The sequence below is a fragment of the Somniosus microcephalus genome, chromosome 11 (genome assembly GCF_052327205.1).
Source record: "Somniosus microcephalus isolate GS21.2 chromosome 11, FLI_Smic_1.0, whole genome shotgun sequence".
Taxonomy (NCBI): domain Eukaryota; kingdom Metazoa; phylum Chordata; class Chondrichthyes; order Squaliformes; family Somniosidae; genus Somniosus; species Somniosus microcephalus.
Window position 1 is genome coordinate 222,977,353 of NC_140997.1, and position 23,317 is coordinate 223,000,669.

Genomic DNA, 23,317 nt, shown 5'->3' on the forward strand with positions numbered 1-23,317 from the left:
ACCTATGGTTCCCAAAGCTCTCCACCACTGCGGTTTTTTCCTTGCGTCATGTCTGGGGTATGTTGTAGATTAATTGATAGCGATGGATTGCTGTGATCAGTCACCAACTCCATTATCGTTGTATCAGAAGGCGAACTAGATGGATCTTGGTTGCTCCTTGTCCAGAAATTCCTAGTTTCTGTGCGGTGCTGGCATGCATCACTACACCAACACACTACTCACCTGATCACCTCAGTCAGTGCCACTTCTAAACACAGAGATATGTTGGCGTCAAAGATATTTAATTCTATGTTCCTGAAGGTCTGGTGGAATAGTGATAATGCACTCTGAAGTATATTGGAGCGGGTTTTTTTTGAGGACAGGGCATTAGACTGAAGGATCTGCCTTAAGGATTGACCTGACTACTCGTAACTCCTCTTGCAATACTCAGGCATTATCAGATAAGTATTTACCGTGTAAAACAGTGACTGCTAGATGAGCAGATTAAAGGGATTTTGTGCCAACCTTAACATCATTGGAGTAAAATCCGAAACTTGAGAAATTATACTGCGCGCTATTACTGCGCGAACTCTGAGCACGCTCAGGTCATCTTGCTGCGCCCTTCATTTTAGAAGAAGCATTAACCCATTCGTTTTAAATGGATTAATACCTCCCTTAAAATAGTTGGTGACAGACGTTTAAGTCTCTTTGCGATAGGGTCGCGCAGCACAATTTCTAGACGCGAGATTGTTTAAAGGTGGCGGCGTCACAGTGATGGGAGAGGAGAGGGCGAGAGGTGGGATTGGGACAGATTCCATTCCCGGAGCAGCTTGGGAACAGCCTGTTCCGAAATGTTGTATCAAACCTGCCAGACTGGACATTGAATTATCACAGTACTGACGTGTAAAGCTTCCACCGGCTCCTGTCTAATGGTTTTAAGATGTAAAGCAGACACTGATTTTTGTACCTGATCCTGTATATATTTTTTTAAAACTTGTATGTCTTATACCTGTTTCTTGATCTGTTATTAATTCAATATCCTAGAAGAGGACAACCTGTCAAATTAGTGGTTCTGTCGAATTTCTGGTTTTGAAGTTTAATGTATTTTTTTTTGCCTTTAGTGTCTTTATTCACAACTAAAATAAAATATATTTTTTGTTAGTCTATTGTTTTTTTGTTGAAATAATTATGATCCTGACAGCAGAAGGTGGGACTGGAACCGTGAAATTCACTGGGGGAGTTCCCTATCTCGGCTGGGCTTGCCGGGGGGGTATTTCGTGCTCACAGGCCAAGTGGTTTCATCCTCGGGGGCCAAAAAAAAAAGGATGCATGGAACCATTGGGGCTGAATTTCCCTAGAGGTTCTCCCGATCATTTACCCCCACCTCAGTAACCCTGCGCTCCTCCAATTCCGGCCTCTTGCCGATTTCTTTCGCTCCACCATTGGCGGCCGTGCCTTCAGCTGCCTAGGCCCCACAGCTCTGGAATTCTCATCCTAAACCTCTTTGCACATCTACCTCTCTCTTCTTTAAGATGCTCCTTAAAACCTACCTCTTTGACAAACCTTTCGACCACCTACATAGAAACATAGAAGATAGAAGCAGGAGTAGGCCATTCGGCCCCTCGAGCCTGCTCCGCCATTTAATGAGATCATGGCTGATCATCCAAATTCAGCTCTACCCATACAGATTCCACATCATCAGAGCTAATATCCTTCCTTACTATTATGTTAATCTCTTTAACAAGCAATGCTACCCCACCTCCTTTTCCTTTTTGCCTGTCTCAGCCTTGGTCACCCTGGAGCCATGTTTCCGTAATCCCAATCATATCATATCCTGTCCTAATATCTCCTGATGCGGCTCAGTGCCTTGGAACACTTTACTACTTTAAAGATGCTAAATAAATACAAATTGTTGTTGTTATTCTTGATCTGCTGAAAACCTGGAAAAATGACATGAACGCTGTTTCTCCAGGGTTTCCGCAGTTATGGCGAATGATCGGGAGGACCTCTGCGAATATTCAATCCCATAGCATTTTACAGCATATGAGGCCATTCGGCCTTTCACACCTCTCCATTCCTTTGTCCTTTCCTCGTATACCCTTTTAGTTATGTGTTCTGTTTGAAATATCTATACACTTTCCTTTTAAAAGCTATTATGGATTCTGTTTCCATCTGGTAGGGCGATCCATGTCCTAACAAGAGTCTTGTGTGAAAAAATTCCTACCCACCCTCGCCCTTCGTTCTTTTGGTGGCGATCTTAAATTTATGCCTCCCTACAGTTACCGATTTCCTAACCAGTGGCAATAACGTATCCCCTCTTACCTCATTGAAACCCACCGTCGTTTTGAATACCTCTATCAGATTTCTGCTTAACTTGATACGCTCTGACGAAAAGAATCCTAGTTTCTCTAATCTCTCCTACCTAAAGCCTTTCGTCCCTGTTATTAATGAACCTAATCGAGGTGTTTAAGATGATTAAAGGAGTTGATAGGGTAGATAGATAGAAACCATTTCCACTGGCGGTGAGGGAGTCCAGAACAAAGGGGGCATAACCTTCAAATTAAAGCCAGGCCATTCAGGGGTGATGTCAGGAAACACTTCTTCACTCAAAGGGTGGTGGAAATCTGGAACTCTCTCCCCCAAATCGCTGTGGAGGATAGGGGGGGTTCAATTGAAAATTTCAAAACTGAGAGTGATAGATTTTTGTTAGGCAAGGGTATTGAGGGTTTAAAAAAAATTAGTTTATGGGATGTGGGCGTCGCTGGCAAGGCCAGCATTTATTGCCCATCCCGAATTGCCCTTGAGAAGGTGGTGGTGAGCCGCCTTCTGTCCGTGTGGTGAAGGTACTCCCACAGTGCTGTTAGGGAGGGAGTTCCAGGATTTTGACCCAGCGACGATGACGGAACGGCCAATCTATTTCCAAGTCAGGATGGTGTGTGACTTGGAGGGGAACTTGGAGGTGGTGGTGTTCCCATGCGCCTGCTGCCCTTGTCCCTCTAGGTGGAAGAGGTCGCGGGTTTGGGAGGGGCTGCCGAAGAAGCCTTGTCGAGTTGCTGCAGTGTATCTTGTAGATGGTACGGAACCAAGCCGGGTAGATGGAGTTAAGATACCGATCTCACTGAATGGCGGAACAGGCTGGAGGGGTTGAATGGCCTCCTCCTGTTCCTATGACACCAGCGGGCACGATTCCGGCACAACCGGTGGGATTGCAGCCCGGGAAATGTCAGGGCCTCGGGTGTTGACATGACCATTCAATTCTGCAGCTTGACATGTTTACGAAAATCTGCTTTGTGAACAGAGCGTAGCGCAGACACAGAAATCAGGCAGGGGGTTGATGCTGTTCATTTAATTTTACACATCCCAGAAGGTGTACACAGAAGGATGAAAAGAAGGCCAAAGATAACCATCTTTGGATATAAACTGAGCAAAGCAAGAAAGCTCTACTTTAACGAAAAAACAATCTGCACAGAAATGATTACAATCCACTTTGGTTCCTTAAGGAGTCATTGCACCTCACTTGTGGTGATTCCACTGTAAATCTATGAATTCTTTGGAACATTGAAGATGTCAATCAGATACATTCAGCCAGGAACCGTTACCAGAGAACGTTTACTCCATGTCCATTCCAAGTTTTTTTTTGGTTTGTCCATGGGATGTGGGCATCGCTGGCAAGGCCAGCATTTATTGCCCATCCCTAATTGCCCTCGAGAAGGTGGTGGTGAGCCGCCTTCTTGAACTGCTGCAGTCCGTGTGGTGAAGGTACTCCCACAGTGCTGTTAGGGAGGGAGTTCCAGGATTTTGACCCAGCGATGATGAAGGAACAGCCGATATATTTCCAAGTCAGGATGGTGTGTGATTTGGAGGGGAACTTGGAGGTGGTGGTGTTCCCATGCGCCTGCTGCCTTTGTCCTTCTAGGCGGTAGAGGTCTCGGGTTTGGGAGGTGCTGCCAAAGAAGCCTTGGCGAGTTGCTGCAGTGCGTCTTGTAGAATTTCGAGGGGCCTAGGAGTGAGACCTTCAACTGACAATAGGGGTCTATTCAAAATCAAATGCACTTGGATTCATCAAGAGAAGAGTCTGCTACATTGGTAGCACTCCCCCCCCCCCCCCCCCCCCCAGAGTACTGTTCACGTTTAGCATAGCTTTAAGGGCACTATGATACCGTGAGATGCTGGGGTAATCTAACAGAGGCCAAAGTCAAACCGGCATAACAATTACACAGCAAACAGAAGATGACAAAATAAACTACAAACAATGAATTCAAACTATTTCATAAGATTACAGCGAACAAGAAACTCCAGTGCAGCTTGGGATGTAGTGTAGAGGGAGAGGACAAGCAGTGCTGAATGAGTTCTCTATCTCAACTGGGCTGTCTAGGGGAGGTGGTAAGCAGAGGCAAGGTCACTGGCAGATAGGGGCTAATTCTGACTTTGGGTGATGATGTAAAAGGGGCGCTATTGATTCAGCCGCCCGTTGTACACCTCTCCTGACTTGCATTTCCATTGACGTCAATGGAACCATCGCCCAATGGAATTACTCCCATGGTCCTTTGTGCGACGCAAGGCTGAGGCCCAGTCGCCCCTGGATTAATGACTAAGGGGGTGAAATTCCTTCTCATTGATAGTTTTAACAAAAAAAGTTGGAATGAATATTCATTTTGCTTTCTCAGTAAAGTGATTGACAGGACGAATTTCACCCCCCCTCCCATATCTACAGAATTCCAGGCTGGCCTTTTGTTAAGCTCTATGTGCATTGAAACAAACCTTGTTACAGCGACTAAGCTACTCTGATTCAGGAGTAGCTTTAGAAATGTAATATTAAACCTGTGCTACAAAATCAACATGAAAATAATGTTAAATACAATACGTTTTGAACAATGTATTTCTCATCGGGTCTTCTCCTCTGTTCCCCTTTTCTCCGTTCTCTCTCCAAGTTTTGTTACTGTAATGTCATTTCTAACAACATTTATTTTAACATTTCCATAACTTCTTTTCCTTGACCTATGCAGCCCTTAGGGCTATAAAGGAAATGAACTATTGACCTACGTCGCCTTGGTAGGTATACAGGAAGTGAGCTTCGATGCTGGGGATGTTGGCCTGAGCGAGAACACTGAGGTTGGTGCGCCTATCCTGCCAATGGATTTGCAGGATCTTGCGGAGGCAGCATTGGTGGTACCTCTCCAGTGCTTTGAGGTGCCTGCTGTACATGGGCCATGTCTCTGAAGCATACAGGAGGGCGGGTATCACTGCTGCTCTGTAGACCATGAGTTTGATGCTGGGTTTGAGGTCCTGGGCTTTGACCACGCTCGATCAGCTCCGATGGACGGGTCACATCGTTCGCATGCCCGATACGGGACTCCCAAAACAAGCGCTCTACTCGGAGCTCTGACACGGCAAGAGAGCCCCAGGTGGGCAGAGGAAACCCTTCAAGGACACCCTCAAAGCCTCCTTGAAAAAATGCAACATTCCCACCGACACCTGGGAATCCCTGGCCCAAGACCGTACAAAGTGGAGGAGAAGCATCCGCGAAGGCGCCGAACACCTCGAGTCTTTTTGCCGGGAGCAAGCGGAAGCCAAGCGCAAGGAGCGCACGTCAACCCAAGCACCCCGCCCACCCGCCCCTTCAACCGCCGTCTACCCCACCTGTGACAGGGACTGTAGGTCCCACGTTGGACTCATCTTCTTCTTCTTCTCTCTTAGGCAGTCCCTCAGAACCGAGGATGACTTGCTTCCACATTAAAAATGAGTTTGCAGGTGACTGATGAGAGTCCAATGCGGGACCTACAGTCTCTGTCACAGGTGGGGCAGATGGTGGTTGAAGGGGCGGGTGGGTGGGGTGCTTGGGTTGACGTGCGCTCCTTGCGCTGCCTGCGCTTGGCTTCCGCTTGCTCCCGGCGAAGAGACTCGAGGTGTTCGGCGCCTTCCCGGATGCTTCTCCTCCACTTTGTGCGGTCTTGGGCCAGGGATTCCCAGGTGTCGGTGGGAATGTTGCACTTTTTCAAGGAGGCTTTGAGGGTGTCCTTGAAGCGTTTCCTCTGCCCACCTGGGGCTCTCTTGCCGTGTCGGAGCTCCGAGTAGAGCGCTTGTTTAGGGTGTCTTGTATCGGGCATGCGGACGATGTGGCCCATCCATCAGAGCTGATCGAGTGTGGTCAAAGCTTTGATGCTGGGGATGTTGGCCTGAGCGAGCACACTGACGTTGGTGCGCCTATCCTGCCAATGGATTTGCAGGATCTTGCGGAGGCAGCGTTGGTGGTACCTCTCCAGTGCTTTGAGGTGCCTGCTGTACATGGTCTATGTCTCTGAGGCATACGGCAGGGCGGGTATCACTGCTGCTCTGTAGACCATGAGCTTAGTGCCGGGTTTGAGATCCTGGTCTTCATACACTCTCTTCCTCAGGACTCATCAGTCACCTGAGAACTCATTTTTAATGTGGAAGCAAGTCATCCTCGGTTCCGAGGGGCTGTCTAAGAAGAGACAGGAAGTGACTTAATCTGTCCTAGTAACTTCTAGTGACATTGATCCACTAACCTGGACACTACTGAAAGAGTAAACTTATGACTTACTGGGGCTGAGGTTACAAAGGTACTCTGCCCTTTCTTGTTACTCAAATTAAAGCTTTTGCCACAAGATGCTTTGTAAGTTATATTCAAAGGGTAAAAAACTCTCACTGAAATTTGGATCATACTGCAACCTGTTGTCCCTGGTCAATATTTTCTGCAATTTGAGCCAGAAATAGGGTTCTGCGTGTGGATTGTGGGGCCAACTTAAGACAGAGGCTTTGCACAGTCTCTTGCGCAACTGCAGGTACTTTGACTTCCTCAAAGATTGAGCCAAAAGAACCAAGACAATGACGTCCACCTTCTCATCCAATAGCCGCTGGTGTGCAATGAAGAAAGCCTGCCTTAACTGTCCGCTTACAAAAAAAGCGCTCGTCATTATAAAGATTGTTTTCCTACTTTGGTAGATGGCATCGTACAAGTTCTCTATTGATGACTTGCCCGGAATCCAATCTCTCTCCTCAAGGCAAAGCCTGAAACGGAATTGTCCTTTCTTCTCAAGGCTGACTACAAGTTCTTGATAGACCCAATCGGCTACAGCTTTGTGCGTGGTGTCGAAAGCTATAAATGCATCATATTGCAGACTTTCTGAGGGGATTGTTGCACTGCCTTTTAATTTGGCAGCGCAAATATGGAAAGTGTACCAAAAATCCCAACCAAATAGTTTATTTAATATAGGTAGGACCGTGAAGGTTATTGTTGCCAGAAAAGACAAGACAAAGCTTATACTTCCATAAATCTTCTGGCAGGACAGGGGATCAGTCAGCAGAATGCTCTTGCCCTCTTCTGACTCTGGAAACTCACATTTCCAACTGGTGGTGAGATGTGCCAACGACACACTGGTATCTTTGATGAAATGAATAAACCAATCAGCCTCACAGGTGCATCTGAAAGGGTTGTTGCCCAGAGCTAGCGTCTCCAAACTTCCCAGTAACTGAGAGGGGAAGCTGTTTTCGTGTAATATTTTGATATCATTCTGGCTTAGGTCAAGATAACGCAACACTTTGACCTGGGATAGAAACTTGCTGGGAAATGTTGCTATTTTGTTGTTTTGCAGGACAAGTTTGGAAAATGTCTTGGGAAAGTGACACGGTTTTGTAGGCAACCCACCAAGTAAGTTATGGCTTAAGTCTAGAGTTTCCAGGTTTACCAGCCCGCTTAGATTGTCCCAGTTGAAAAAGTTAATCTGGTTGTTGTTGATATAAAGTTCCTTCAGATTTGGCGGGAGTCGAACCATTGCTTCTGGCGGCACTGTCTTCAGCATATTGTTCGAGATGTCCAGGCATGTTAAATTATTAAGGTTGTAGAAAAAATTCAAGTATGTATTTGTCCCACTTTCCCACATAATGCTCAGCATGTTTCCAGTGAAGTTTAACACGTTCAGAGAGTTGCTGTGGAGCTCACTTGATACCCGTTTTGCTATTTGGTTGTTTGCGAAACTTAAGCACCTGAGAGAATGGAGCTGACTGATGAATTCGAAAGAATGGCCCATGCCTATCATTTGAAAGGTGTAACTGTTGTAACTGAGATCTAAAACTTCGAGTGTTTGGATCTCAGAAAACGCCTCCTTATAGTAGAAATCAATTCTATTGTGAGCAAGATCCAAATACTTCAGTTTTTTCAATCTGTTGAATTGCTGGCCATTCAACGCTTGGGTCATATAATTGCAAGACATCAAAAGGCATTCAATGTCTTCCAGCCCTTCGAAATCTTCCGGTTTAATATCTGCAATGTTATTGGATGACAAGTCAAAGGTCCTCCCGAAAGAAGAACATCTGCTAGAGGAAAAGTAGGGAGAAGGCTCAACCTCAGTTCCGGTCTCCTCAATATCCTCATATTCACCTCTTCTTTCAGGGATCCGTCGCTCTTGATGGCTGGTGGCAACGGAGCCCTTATTCATTCTGCTATTTTCACAACCATACCGGCAGGTATTCCGCAGCGAAAAAGACACTTTGTTTTCAGACAGCCCAATATATTTCAATGACGTCATATTTTCAAAGAGCTTGAAGTCGACATGCTCTATAAAATTCATTCGGAAGTTTACAGACGTAAGGCTGGGAAGTCTGAGCAACGAGTGTATGCCACCTTCATCTAACGTGCTAAAGAAATACCCATCAATCTGAAATTTCCTCAAAGACGTCAGACTCTCCAAAGAAGGAGGTAGGACAAGACGATCAAAGGTTTTAAAAGATTCGTAGTTATACATTAAGTTGAGATTTTCCAACTTGGGCAAGCTTGCAAAAAATGTGGCATTTTGAATTTCATAGGCAAGAAAGTTGTCTGATAGATCTAAGGAGGTTAAGCTTCCCAGAGATTGGAATAACCGGTCTTCCAGGTGCCTAAGAGAGTTGCCCCTGAGGACCAGCACCTTCAGTTTACTAAGATGGAGGAAGGCTTCAGGAGACAGCTCAATGGATCTGTTGTCTTTGCAAGGGAAACAAGGTTGGGCAGCGTGATCGCATCGTTGGCAGTTCCATGCCAGGAAAAGATTTTCCAAATTAGTGAGGTTTTTAAAATCCTCTGAAGAAATGTGCGAGATTTTATTTTCAGAGAGGCTCAGTGTCCTCAAGGATCTCGGAAGGCCCCTGGGCACGGCAGTTATGCTATTGAAGCTGATCTCCAGTAAGCGCAGGCTGGGCATCTTCTTAAAGGTGTCCTCCTCAAAGGTAAATGAAGTGTTGCACGGATTTTGGTAAAAACAGTTTCTACTAATGTTCAGGGCCTCCAGCTTGACCAGATTGGAGACGTTGCTAAATTGCAGGTTGACTATGTTGTTGAGCGCCAAGTACAAGTCAGTGAGCGTTGTGGGCAGTGGTGGGATACTTGTTAAACTGTTTCCTGTAAGGTAGATTATTTTTAACTTGCGGAGGTGAAGGAAGGCTCTGGACTCGATGATCAATTTGCATTCTTGACCAGGGGAGCGGAGCTTCCCAGGGTAACAGTTGTGACTCAGGTCAATCACCACAAGGTTCGGGACACCGGAGAAAGCTTGATTTTTGACCTCTTGTAGCGAATTCTTATTCAGCAGCAGGGTGGTTACGTTTGCTGACCTGATTATTGGCACTGACGTTAAATCCCTGTTGCTACAGTCAATCTCTCCGGCCGTCCTCACGACATCACAAGGCAGGTAGATCGGAAAACGACACCAGGCAATGTTGCAATTGAAAAGAACGAGCAGTAGCACTCTTGCGCAAATCTGCCAAATATCCTGTTAAGTAAAATGAGAGTATTATAGTTTTTTTTAAAACCCTTTTTACCTTATAAAACAACCTTTCTCTTTGGCTTGTCTCTCCTTGTCAGCCTCGTCTCTGAGTCAGAAGGTCGTGGGTTCACAGTCCCACTCCAGGATCTTGAGCACAAAATCTAGGCTGACACTTCAGTACAATACTGAGGGAGTACTGCACTGTCGGAGGCTGCTGCCCTTCAGTGGAGTTGTTATACTGAAGAAGGGCAGTGGCGCTCTCCCCCGCCCCCCCCCCCCCCCCGTGTCCTGGCCAATATTTATCTCTCAACCAACATCACCAAAAGACAGATCATCGATCATCTGCCCAGTGAGGGGGCATAGCATATAGGACAGGTTGGGTGATTGAGCAGAAGCATGGCAGATGCAATATAACGTGGATAAATGCGAGGTTATCCACTTTGGTGGCAAAAACAGGAAGGCAGATTATTATCTGAATGGCAATAGATTGGGAGAAGGGGAAGTGCAACGAGACCTGGGTATCCTTGTGCACCAGTCGCTGAAGGTAAGCATGCAGGTGCAGCAGGCGGTTAAGAAGGCAAATGGTATGTTGGCCTTCGTAGCGAGAGGGTTTGAGTACAGGAACAAGGATGTCTTGCTGCAGTTGTACAGGGCCTTGGTGAGACCACATCTTGAGTATTGTGTGCAGTTTTGGTCGCCTTATCTGAGGAAGGATGTTCTTGCCATGGAAGGAGTTCAGCAAAGATTCACCAGGTTGATACCTGGGATGGCAGGAATGACATATGAGGAGAGATTGGGTCGATTGGGCTTAAACTCGCTGGAGTTTAGAAGAATGAGAGCGGATCTCATTGAAACTTATAAAATTCTGACAGGACTGGACAGACTAGAGGCAGGAAGGATACTCCCGTTGGTCGGGGAGTCCAGAACCAGGGGTCACAGTCTAAGGATAAGGGGTGAGCCATTTAGGACAGAAATGAGGAGGAATTTCTTCACCCAGAGAGTGGTGAACCTGCCAATTCATTAAATATATTCAAGAAGGAGTTGGAATTATTTCTTAAGGCTAAAGGGATCAAGGGGTATGGGGAGAAAGCAGGGACAGGGTACTGAATTTGGATGATCAGCCATGATCACATTGAATGGCGGAGCAGGCTCGAGGGGCCGAATGGCCTATTCCTGCTCCTATCTTCTATGTTTCTATGTTTCTATATCTGCGCAGATAATTGGTGGATGTATTCTACTGCTTTGAAAATGGCGGAAAGAAGTCGCGCAGCATCACTGCTGTTACTTGCAGCCTAGCAGCGCCGCACACAAGGGACGTCTATTTGGCCCTGCTTTCAATGATGCTGTGGGTGGCGGAGGAGCTATTTAAAACTTAAGTGTAGAAAAAGGCCTATGTAATTGATTGCCACTTTAAAAAAAAATCCCCCCCCTCCCACTTTAAGCGGTAACACATTGGCGTTGTCCATGGTATGCTGTGGTAGATAGAGTGAAACTATTTCCTCTGATGGAGGAACCAAGAACAAGGGGGCATAACCTTAAAATTAGAGCTAGGCTATTCAGGAGTGGGGGGGTTAGCTAAACCCCAAAGTTTCTCTCATTCTCTACTCCTTTTAGCGTACAGCATAAGGTGCCCCCCAGGGGTCAGTATTATCTCCTTATTCTTCTTTCCAAAATGTATCGCCTCACATTTCAGAGCAATTGTCCTAATACTGACCCCTGGAGGAATACCCCTATTTACAGCCATCCTGCCCAAAGAACTACTACTTTAGCTACTACATTAGACACAGTTGACCACACCATCCTCCTCCAACACCTCTCCTCCGTCGTCCAGCTGGGTGGGACTGCCCTCGCCTTTCCATTCTTATCTATCCAGTTGTAGCCAGAGAATTACCTGCAATGGCTTCTCTTCCCGCTCCCGCATTATTACCTCTGGAGACCCCAAGGATCTATCCTTGGCCCGCTCCTATTTCTCAGCTACATGCTGCCCCTCGGCGCTACCATCTGAAAACACATCAGATTCCACATGTACGCTGATGACACCCAGCTCCACCTCACCACCACCTCTCTCGACCCCTCCACTGTCTCTAAATTGTCAGACTGCTTGTCCGACATCCAGTACTGGATGAGCATAAATTTCCTCCAACTAAATAATGGGAAGACCAAAGGCATTGGGCTGGATTTTCATTGGGCCGTGGAGGCGGGATTGGAGGCGTGTGGGGGGTTAAAATCCTGAAATCGGGGGTCCCGACCCCATCCTGCCCCCAACCCGCCTCCATGCCAGATTCAAAGGAGGCGGGTACCTGACCCGCACTGGGACCCGCCTCCCCAAGGCGGGAAGGGGATTAGTGCCAATTAACTGCCTGTTAACAGGTAGTTTTTAGCCTAATCCCTATCTTTATTGTTGAAATGTGGGATTCCCAAGGGCTCCAAACCACGCCAAGTTAGCGAGGCGGGCCGTCGGGATGAAGGGCTTGGTGGGGTCGAGATGTCCGGTGTTCAGGTGAGTGATGGGTGCATGAGTGAAGAGATAAGTGTGTTTGGTGTGTTTAAAGTGTTTAAAGAAGTTCTACTAACCTTTACTTACCTTTACAACCTTCCTTCCTTCAGGTCTCGGGAGTCCCTCATCTCACCGGCACAGAAAGCAGAATGGCCGCCAGCTGTCAAAATCTGCAGCATTCAGCTTTCTGTTCCAGGAAGATCTCTAAATCATCCTGAGAGGAAGGAATTAACCTGGAGTACAGATTGTCAGTGTTTGACAGCTTCAAACAGCAGTTGAACACTGATATTTCATGTCAAAAGGTCTTGACAGATGAAATATCAATCTGTGACATCACCTGGTGCCGGGTGGCCCTTAATTGGCCTGCTGAGTCAAAATCACGTGGGTTGGCTAGAACTCGATGGAGGCGGAACTACAACCCCAAAAGTTGTAGTCACACCTCCTACCCGACTCCTCAATGAAAATCCAGCCCAATGTCTTCGGTCCCTGCCACAAACTCCGTTTCCTAGTCACCGACTCCATCCCTCTCCCTGTCTGAGGCTGAACCAGGCTGTTTGCATCCTTGGTGTCATATTTGACCCTGAGATGAGCTTCTGGCCACGTATCTGCACCGTCACTAAGACCGCCTACTTCCACCGCTGTAACATCACCCGACTCCGCCCCTGCCTCAGCTCATCTGCTGCTGAAACTCTCACCCATGCCTTTGTTACCTCTAGACTTGACTATTCCAACGCACTCCTGGCCGGCCTCCCATCTTCCCCCCTCCATAAACCTAAGTGCATCCAAAACTATGCTGCCCGTATCCTAACTCGCACCAAGTCCCGTTCACCCATCACCCCCTGCGCTCGCTGACCTACATTGGCTCCCGGTTGAGCAACGCCTCGATTTTAAAATTCTCACCCTTCTTTTCAAATCCCTCCATGCCCTCACTCCTCCCTATCTCTGTAACCTCCTCCAGCCCTACAACCCTCCGAGATATCTACGCTCCTCCAATTCTGGTCTCTTGCACATCCCCGATTTTCATCGCTCTACCATCAGTGGCCGTGTTTTCAGTTGCCTAGGCCCTAAGCTCTGGAATTCCCTCCCTAAACCTCTCCGCCTCTGTACCTCTCTCTCCTCCTTTAAGGCGCTGCTTAACACCATCATCTTTGACCAAGCTTTTGGTCATCAGCCCTAATATCTCCTTATGTGGCTCGGTGTCAAATTTTGTTTGATAACGCTTGTACGAAAAGCTGATATTTAGTAGATGAGAATCATATATGTATAACTTTAAGTGTAGCCATTGACCAAATAATATTACCCATAATTACTCCTGGGTAACTAGAAAGCTAAGACTTGTTCAAAATGTAGCTGCAGACAGTCAAAAGCAGTTTTGACTAAGTTTTGATAACAAACAGCCACAGGCTGCAAGTGAAGGTCAAATCATTAAATTGCTAAGAAAAACATATTGGCCCGTATTTTCCGATCGTAGGCCTCCCGCGGACGGAGGACTGCGATCTGGAAATATCTGCGCCCTTACCTGAGGGCTCCCGGGACGTGCACAATTCCGGTGCTGGGCCTCTCGAAACTGCCGGTGCGCAGGGCCCACGTGTCCCAGAGGCGCAGGTAGTTCGCAACGTCCCTGGGATCACGTGGGCCATGGGGAGCCAGTCAAAGAAGGGAATCTCCCTTCATACATTTGACAGGAAGACCTGTCAAATATATGAATGGAGATCACCCCAAAGCATAGTAAAACTTCAAATACATTTTTTAAAAATCACATTTTTAAAATGACTTGTAAGTACAATAAATTAACTATTTTAAACAAGACTTTAAATTTTTCAAAAAAATAATTAAAGCTTTTTACGGGGCTAAAAATAAACTTACCTTTTTTAAAGTATTTTTAAATGATAAATAAGTGGAATTAAAAAAAAACTTTTTCAACTCTTATCCTGGTAAAAGCAGGCCTTACGCTTGCTTTTACCAGGCGCAAGAATTGTAAGTGTTTTCTGCGGGCGGAGGGTCTCCAAAAAGCGGAACTCTCCGCCCGCAGAGGCCCTGCTCCAAGGCAGCCGGAGGATCTGTCAAGAGCTTTCTTGACAGATCGGAAATGCTGGTTTCCAGCGCATGCGCAGTGCGTGCCTGAAACCGGCATTTCCGATGTCCCTACGGGTGGGTACACAGCGCGTACACACCCGTAGGGATCGGAATATCCGGCCCATTATAATGCTGTATAGAACTTAGAATTCGCTTAACAAAACTATTTGCAACAATAATTAAAGGATAATTAGTATAAATTCCAATAAAATGAGAGAGATCATGGAAGTTAAGGTATTTATCTGGTAGATTAAAGTGAGATAGTCTGGATACATCAAGACTGGTGAAACAGCGCTGAAATGATCTAGGCCCTTGGTGTAGAGAAAGGCCTTGTACTGCTTGAGACATGAAATGAAAGAGATAAAGTAAATTCCAATGGGGTGAAAAGCTATAAACAAGATAACACGGCAGCGGAACAGGGTTAATGGGAATATACAGGAAAAGGTGTGGCCATATTACTAGCCTTAACTTGAGTGACAATGGTATTTTGACCATTAGAACCAATTAAAAAAGGTGATTTTGTTAAAGACCATATATGGACACTGGCCAAACGAACTGTTGATAAGGAATGGGTTAAAACCTCGATACTCAAAGAACAGTTTCACACAGAGATTTGCTGCGAAGATAAGGAACAGACCTGCGACAAAGTTGCCTGTGTCCGAAGGGCTCCAGAAACCAAGAGCTGCGAGCTATTCATTACTATCGCCTAATGTTAAGTATTGATTACGCTGTAAGCTTAATAAATCTGACCTATTGCTCAAACATACCGGCTGCTCCCTATTGTGTCTTGTCCAAGAACTCTGAGTGGTCACTTGACTGACTCACACGCTCCTGTGAAGCGCCTTGGGATATTTTACTATGTTAAGGGCACTATATAAATGCAAATTGTTACTCTCTCATTTTGCATCCTATAACCAATTTCCTAACCATGCTACCACAGGCATGGGAGTTTAAACACAATAAAGGGGCAGGGCCGGGAAGTTAAATACTATGGGGATGGGAATTTAAACACAGCACAGGGACATAAATGGAAGTCAAAACACAATGAATGATTGGAGATGGAGGACTAAACAGGCACATGTTATTGTGTCGGAAACAAAGGCCGCGATTTTCTCAGCGGTGTCAGGATGGGGGCAGGTCAGCTGGTTTCCTGGTTCCAGTCCCGCTCCCAGCAGACGTGATTTTCCCTTGATTGGCCTTGTTACGCCTGCCTACCCGCCAATTAACAGGAAGCAGGTCTGATGACATCATTTAATGACGCGTCATCTGCCAGTTTCCTTAAAGGGACCATGCACAATTTTATTTTGACAATTGATTTTTCAGTGTTTGACAGCATTGAGGTGCTGAAAACACTTGACAATCACTGCACAAAGGTGAACTCTTGCATCCAGGCTCTCCAATGACTCCCTCCATATGCTTTTGGAGGGAGTCACAGTATGCAGGGAGGTTCTCTTCCCTTCCAAGGGTGGAAGAGACCTCCCCAGGTCACCAACTTACCTTGCACCTCCACCCATCCCTCTCTATCTGCTTTATCACTTCCCCATCTTACTAGCCACCCCTCATACTCACCCTCATTCTACTGCAAGCATACCAACTAACAACACACAAGGGTGGGGACTTGAGAGGTTTAGCCAATGTCCATGTGAAGTTTCTGGTAATGTGTTGTCATACAGTGAAATCACGTTTTCAAAAAGTGCCCCTTATTGGACAGATCTGAGCGCACCTTGAGAAGTGTCTTACTGAGTTCCAGTGATTGTTCAGACATAACTCCCCCCGCACCCCTCCCCCCCCCCAGTATAATGACGAGTGTGCATGGAATGGCTTGGACATTAAAGGGATGCTTCATGGTGCTGGTGTGGGATGGTGTCAACCTGGCGCATCATGTGGCAGCCAGGGTTTACAGCATCAAGTGAAGAAAGTCTGGCTATGGTGATGCCATCGCTGGCCTCCTGGCCAGCAATGTTGTCAGGGGCTGATGCCCTGTGTCCAGTGCAGCATCAGGTGATGGCGGCGAAGGTTGGTGATGAGGTTGGTGATGTTGGTGTTGGGGATAATTGTGGAAGGATTCGGAGGACCAAGGTCTGATTGTTTCATTGGCTCCGATGTTGCTGCAATAGATGGCAGCTGCAGGTGAGATGACAGAAGCGATCTGTCACTGGTGAGAGAGGTGCTTCCAATGAGGTGGACATACAGTTGGATTTAAAAACTTGTAAGGTAAAGAAATCTGTATATGTATTAAAAATACAGTAACCAACATTTTCTTTGCTCTGAGACTCACCATGTGCAACATGGCATCCTTCACACCACTTCTGCAGCTGTCATCTCTTCACAAACATCAGACCAGACACACAACACGCCGCACTTGCCTGGCGTGGTGCCTGGGCGTCGTAAAACCCGACCCAGAAGCTGGAAAATCGAAAAAGACCCTGAAAACTGCTCACAAGTACCTGTTAATAGGCAGATAATCGCCTTTAATCCATTTCCTGTCTCTAGGTGTCGGGTCCATTCACAAATCGGGGACCCGACACTTGGGAAGGTTGCGGGGAGGCGGGATGACGGCGGGTGCGGAACCCGCCGTCAATCAAAATGGCTTTCACCTCTGACCCGCCTCCAAACCCGCCCTCTGAGCGCTGGCAAAAATTGCGGCTAGAGAGTAGCAGAGAGTGACAGGATGCAGAGACCCCCTAATATCGTGTGGAATGGAACGGAACGCCAGACCACCCTGGTACCCCTGCCAGATGTGAAGCTGAACGAGACAGAGACCTTACACTAAATAGAGAGAAGGGAAGGGGAGAGAAAGTAAAATAATAATAAGTATATAAACTCAATTCATTCGTAAATTTTGATTTTGATTTTTTGAAGCTCAGTCAAAGCTGGAAAGCAATTTCCCCCCATTTAGGGGAATTTTTCAGGGCTGTGGAAAATAATAAGTTTACAATAGTACCCGACCCCAACTGGAAGAGGAGCGACTGTAATGAAGAAAGCTCAAGTGCACTTACCATCTTATCAGTGTCATTCACAATTGTGAAATTGTCAATGCGAAAGTTCTCCTGTAGTATTCCACAGGCACTGAAATTGCCCCTGTTGTTCTACTCCTTCTGAACTCGACACATTTGTTTAATCGGATGAGCTTGACTGCGGACCACTGTATTTCCTTCGTGGAACTGACTACGAATGATAGCTCATTTTTGCAGTTTCATTTCTCCTCTGCTTTAGAAATAGCCGTAAAATTGGCCCAACCACCACAGTGATCTATCAGTTCCTTTTTAAAGATGCTAGCCGACCTCACGAGGCATTGCTCACGGGCAGCCTGCATCCTGGGGCACAATTGTTGCTCTTTTGGTGCGATCAGTAAACAAAAACCGTAACTTCACAAAAATACATCAAATGAAACTTAACAAATTTAAATTAAAATTTGGTTGCCAGGGGTTGCTGATGCACTCCAGTCCCTGCGGTGCTCACCGGTCGCGGAAGGCCTCAAGCATGCCGGCGGACACTGCGTGCTCCGTCCCCAGGGCCACCTGGGCACGAACGTGGCCACGGAAGAGAGGCAGGCAGTCGGGCCGAACGACCCCCCTCGACTGCCCGCTGCCTAGACCAGTTGATGGCCACTTTGGCCAGGCCCAGGAGCAGTCCCACGAGGAGGTCCGCTGACTTGCCCGCTCCACCCACCCCTTAGCAATCTTGTTGTACGAGGCCCCTTTGGTCGGAGCGATCATAATATGATCGAATTCTTCATTAAGATGGAGAATGAAGTAGTTGACTCAGAGACTAGGGTCCTAAATTTAAATAAAGGAAACTACGATGGTCTGAGGCACGAGTTGGGTAGGATTGATTGGAGAATGTCACTCAAAGGGTTGACGGTGGATAGGCAATGGAAAACATTCAAAGACCGCATGGATGAACTACAGAATTTGTTCATCCCAGTTTGGCATAAAAATAAAACCAAAAAGGGGACTCAACCGTGGCTAACAAGGGAAATTAGGGATAGCATAAGATCCAAGGAGAAGACATATAAATTGGTCAGAAAAAGCAATAATCCTGAGGAATTGGGAGCAGTTTAGGATTCAACAAAGGAGGACAAAGGGGTTAATTAAGAAGGGGAAAATAGAATATGAGAGTAAGCTTGCAGGGAAAATAAAAACTGACTGTAAAAGCTTTTATAGATATGTGAAGAGAAAAAGATTGGTGAAGTCAAACGTAGGTCCCCTGCAGTCAGAATCAGGGGAATTTATAATGGGGAACAAAGAAATGGCAGACCAATTAAATACATATTTTGGTTCTGTCTTCACAAAGGAGGACACAAATAACCTCCCAGAGATGCCGGGGAACATAGGGTCTGATGAAAGGGTGGAACTGAAATAAATCAGTATTTGTAGGGAAATGGTGTTAGGGAAATTGATGTGACTGAAGGCCGATAAATCCCCAGGGCCTGATAATCTACATCCTAGGGTACTTAAGGAAGTGGCCCTAGAAATAGTAGATGCATTGCTGATCATCTTTCAACATTCGATGGAATCTGGAACAGTACCCATGGATTGGAAGGTAGCTAATGTTACCCCACTATTCAAAAAAGGTGGTAGAGAGAAAACCGGGAATTACAGACCGGTAAACCTGACATCGGTAATGGGGAAAATGCTAGAGTCCATTATAAAAGATGTAATAGCAGAGCACTTCGTAAACAATGACAGGATCGGACAAAGTCAACGTGGATTCACAAGAGGTAAATCGTGCTTGACTAATCTACTGGAATTTTTTGAGGATGTAACTGGTAAAATAGATAAGGGAGAACCAGTGGATGTGGTGTATCTGGACTTTCAGAAGGCCTTCGATAAGGTCCCGCATAAGAGATTAGCATGTAAAGTTAAGGCACATGGGATCGGGGGCAAGGTATTGACTTGGATAGAGAACTGGTTGGCAGACAGAAAACAAAGAGTTGGAATAAATGGGTCTTTTTCCGAATGGCAGGCAGTGACTAGTGGGGTACCGCAGGGATCGGTCCTTGGACCCCAGCTATTCACAATATATATAAATGATCTGGACAAGGGAACTAGATGTAATATCTCCAAATTTGCAGACAACACAAAGCTGGGTGGGCATGTGTGCTGTGAGGAGGATGTCGAGAAACTCCAGGATGATTTGGACATGTTGGGTGATTGGGCAGAAACATGGCAGATGCAATATAACGTGGATAAATGTGAGGTTATCCACTTCGGTGGCAAAAACAGGAAGGCAGATTATTATCTAAATGGCAATAGATTGGGAGAAGGGGAAGTGCAACGAGACCTGGGTGTCCTTGTGCACCAGTCACTGAAGGTAAGCATGCAGGTGCAGCAGGTGGTTAAGAAGGCAAATGGTATGTTGGCCTTCGTAGCAAGTGGGTTTGAGTACAGGAACAAGGATGTCTTGCTGCAGTTGTACAGGGCCTTGGTGAGACCACATCTTGAGTATTGTGTGCAGTTTTGGTTGCCTTATCTGAGGAAGGATGTTCTTGCCATGGAAGGAGTTCAGCGAAGATTCACCAGGCTGATACCTGGGATGGCAGGAATGACGTATGAGGAGAGATTGGGTCGATTAGACTTGTACTCGCTGGAGTTTAGAAGAATGAGAGGGGATCTCATTGAAACTTATAAAATTCTGACAGGACTGGACAGACTAGATGCAGGAAGGATGTTCCCGATGGTCGGGGAGTCCAGAACCAGGGGACACAGTCTAAGGATAAAGGGTAGGCCATTTAGGACAGAAATGAGGAGGAATTTCTTCACCCAGAGAGTGGTGAACCTGTGGAACTCTTTACCACAGAAGGCGGTGGAGGCCAGTTCATTAAATATATTCAAGAAGGAGTTGGATATATTTCTTAAGGCTAAAGGGATCAAGGGGTATGGGGAGAAAGCAGGGACCGGGTACTGAATTTGGATGATCAGCCATGATCGCATTGAATGGCGGAGCAGGCTTGAGGGGCCGAATGGCCTACTCCTGCTCCTATCTTCTATGTTTCTATGTTTGTATGTTTCCGCACCGGGTGACCAAAGATCAGGAGCATGGGATTGAAGTGCAGCCAAAAATCAAGAAGCAGCCCCTTCAAATGGAAGAGGGGCGGCAGGGGTACAATAGTTAGGAGCCAAATGTTCTCCGCCATATTTGGGATGGGAGGGGGTGGAAATTGGGATTGGACTTGATTTGGCCCATTACTGCGTCGTAAACAGCAGCACGGATTTTGGGGCTCAGTGATCTGTTATGAGCACATCCCGGGATCAATTAGAGGCTAAATACACCAGCAAATGAGTGGCTTGCGTTCTCCATATATTCTTGACACTTAAAATGTTTACTGGCATTCTGGAGGGGGAGGGTGAACAGCCAGTGGTCGTGGTCCACATTGGTACCAACGACATAGGTAAAAAGAGGGATGAGGTCCTGCATCAAGAATTTAGGGAGCTAGGTAACAGATTAAAGGGCAGGACCTCAAAGGGTGTAATCTCTGGATTACTCCCAGTGCCACGTGCTAGTAAGTATAGGAATGGGAGGATAGAGCAGATGAATGCGTGGCTAAAGAGTTGGTGTAGGGGGGAGGGTTTTACTTTCCTGGATCACTGGGCCTGCTTCTGGGAAAGGTGGGACTTGTACAAGTCGGACGGGTTGCACCTGAACCAGAGCGGGACAAATATCCTTGCGGGGAGGTTTGCTAGCACTGTCGGGGGGGGTTTAAACTAACTTGGCAGGGGGATGGGATACAGGGGGGAGCTGAAGTAGGGGGGGATGTGCTGCCAATTATGGAGGAAAAAACAAGTCAGCTTGGTAGGCAGGGCAAATATATAAGGGCAAGGCTGGATGGCATCTATTTTAATGCAAGGAGCCTTGCAAATAAGGTGGATGAACTGAAGGTGTTGATAAACACATGGGAGTATGATATTGTTGCTATCACTGAGACATGGTTGAGGGAGGGGCAAGACTGGCAGCTCAATATTCCGGGGTACAGAATCTTCAGGCGAGACAGAGGGGGAGGTATAAGAGGAGGGGGTGTCGCAATATTAATTAAGGAGTCAATTACTGCAGTAAGGAGGGATGATATATTAGCTGGGTCCTCTAATGAGGCCATATGGGTGGAGCTTAAAAACAAAAAGGGGGCAAGCACTTTGCTGGGAGTGTACTATAGGCCTCCAAACAGTCAGGGGGAGATAGAGGAACAGATATGTAGGCAAATCTCAGAGAAATGTGCAAATAATAGGGTAATAATAATGGGGGATTTCAACTTCCCCAATATTAACTGGGATAGTCAGAGTGTGAAAGGCTCAGAGGGTGTAGAATTCTTAAAGTGCATCCAGGAGAGCTTTTTGAGCCAGCATGTAGAAAGTCCTACAAGAGAGGGGGCGGTACTGGACCTAATTCTAGGGAATGTGGCCGGCCAAGTGGAAAAAGTGCTAGTAGGTGAGCACTTTGGTGATAGTGACCATAATATGGTAAGATTTAAGGTGGTCATGGAAAAGGACAGGGATGGGCCGGAAATAAAGGTTCTAAATTGGGGGAAGGCCGATTTTAATAGGATAAGGCAGGATCTGGCCAAAATGGACTGGGATCAGCTACTTGTAGGAAAATCCGCATCGGAGCAATGGGAGGCTTTCAGAAGGGAGATTGAGATCATACAAGGGCAACATGTTCCCATAAAGGTCAAGAGTGGTTCCAAAAACCACAGGGAACCGTGGATGTCAGGGGATATACGGGAATGGATTAGGAAAAAAAGGAGGGCTTTTGGTAGATACAAAAGGCTAAAGACGGAGGAAGCCCTAGAGGAGTACAAAAAGTGCAGGGGGATACTTAAAAAAGAAATTAGGAGATCAAGGAGGGGCCATGAAATAACACTGGCGAGCAAAATAAAGGAAAATCCGAAGATGTTTTATAAGTATATTAAGGGTAAAAGGATAACTAGGGAAAAAATAGGGCCCATTAGGGACAAAAGTGGCAATCTGTGTGTGGAGCCGGAAGATGTAGGAGGGGTTCTAAATGAATTTTTTGCATCTGTTTTCACTATGGAGAAGGACGATGTAGACATAGAAATAGGGCGGGGGCACTGTGATATGCTCGAACATATTAACATCGAGAGGGAGGAGGTATTGGCGGTTTTAGCTGGCCTAAAAATGGATAAATCCCCAGGCCCCGATGAAATGTACCCCAGGCTGCTGTGTGAGGCAAAGGAGGAGATTGCGGGGGCTCTAACACATATATTCAGGACCTCTCTGGCCACAGGGGATGTGCCAGAGGACTGGAGAACCGCTAATGTAGTACCATTATTCAAGAAGGGTAGTAGGGAAAAACCGGGGAACTACAGGCCAGTGAGCCTAACATCAGTGGTAGGAAAATTACTGGAAAAAATCCTGAGGGACAAAATTTGTCTCCACTTGGAGAGGCAAGGATTAATCAGGGATAGTCAACATGGCTTTGTCAAGGGAAGATCATGTCTGACTAATTTGATTGAATTTTTTGAGGGGGTGACTAGGTGTGTGGATGAGGGTAACGCAGTGGATGTGGTATACATGGATTTCAGTAAGGCCTTCGATAAAGTCCCGCACAGGAGACTGGTCAAGAAGGTAAGAGCCCATGGAATCCAGGGTGCCTTGGCACATTGGATACAAAACTGGCTTAGTGGCAGAAGGCAGAGGGTGATGGTCGAAGGTTGTTTTTGTGACTGGAAACCTGTGGCCAGTGGGGTACCACAGGGATCGGTGCTGGGTCCCTTGCTGTTTGTGGTCTACATTAATGACTTGGATATGAATGTAAAGGGTATGATCAGTAAATTCGCGGATGATACTAAAATTGGTAGGGTGGTAAATAGCGAGGAGGGTAGCCTCAGTCTGCAGAACGATATAGATGGGTTGGTCAGATGGGCGGAACAGTGGCAAATGGAATTTAACCCGGAAAAGTGCGAGGTGATGCACTTTGGGGGGTCTAACAAGGCAAGGGAATACACAATGAATGGTAAGACCCTAGGCAAGACGGAGGGTCAGAGGGATCT

The 23,317-nt window shown here is 46.5% G+C and overlaps 1 protein-coding gene across 1 annotated transcript in view; it reads right to left on the reverse strand.

Annotated features, from left to right (window-relative positions):
* Positions 1–6,072: 6,072 nt before the first annotated feature.
* tlr9 (toll-like receptor 9) overlaps positions 6,073–23,317 on the reverse strand; it is a 71,710-nt gene continuing 54,465 nt past the window's right edge. Inside the window, exon 4 of the mRNA XM_086000008.1 lies at positions 6,073–9,743. Within this exon, the coding sequence (XP_085856134.1) occupies positions 6,588–9,743 (3,156 nt within the window). The 3' untranslated portion in view covers positions 6,073–6,587. The remainder of the gene's footprint in view (positions 9,744–23,317) is intronic.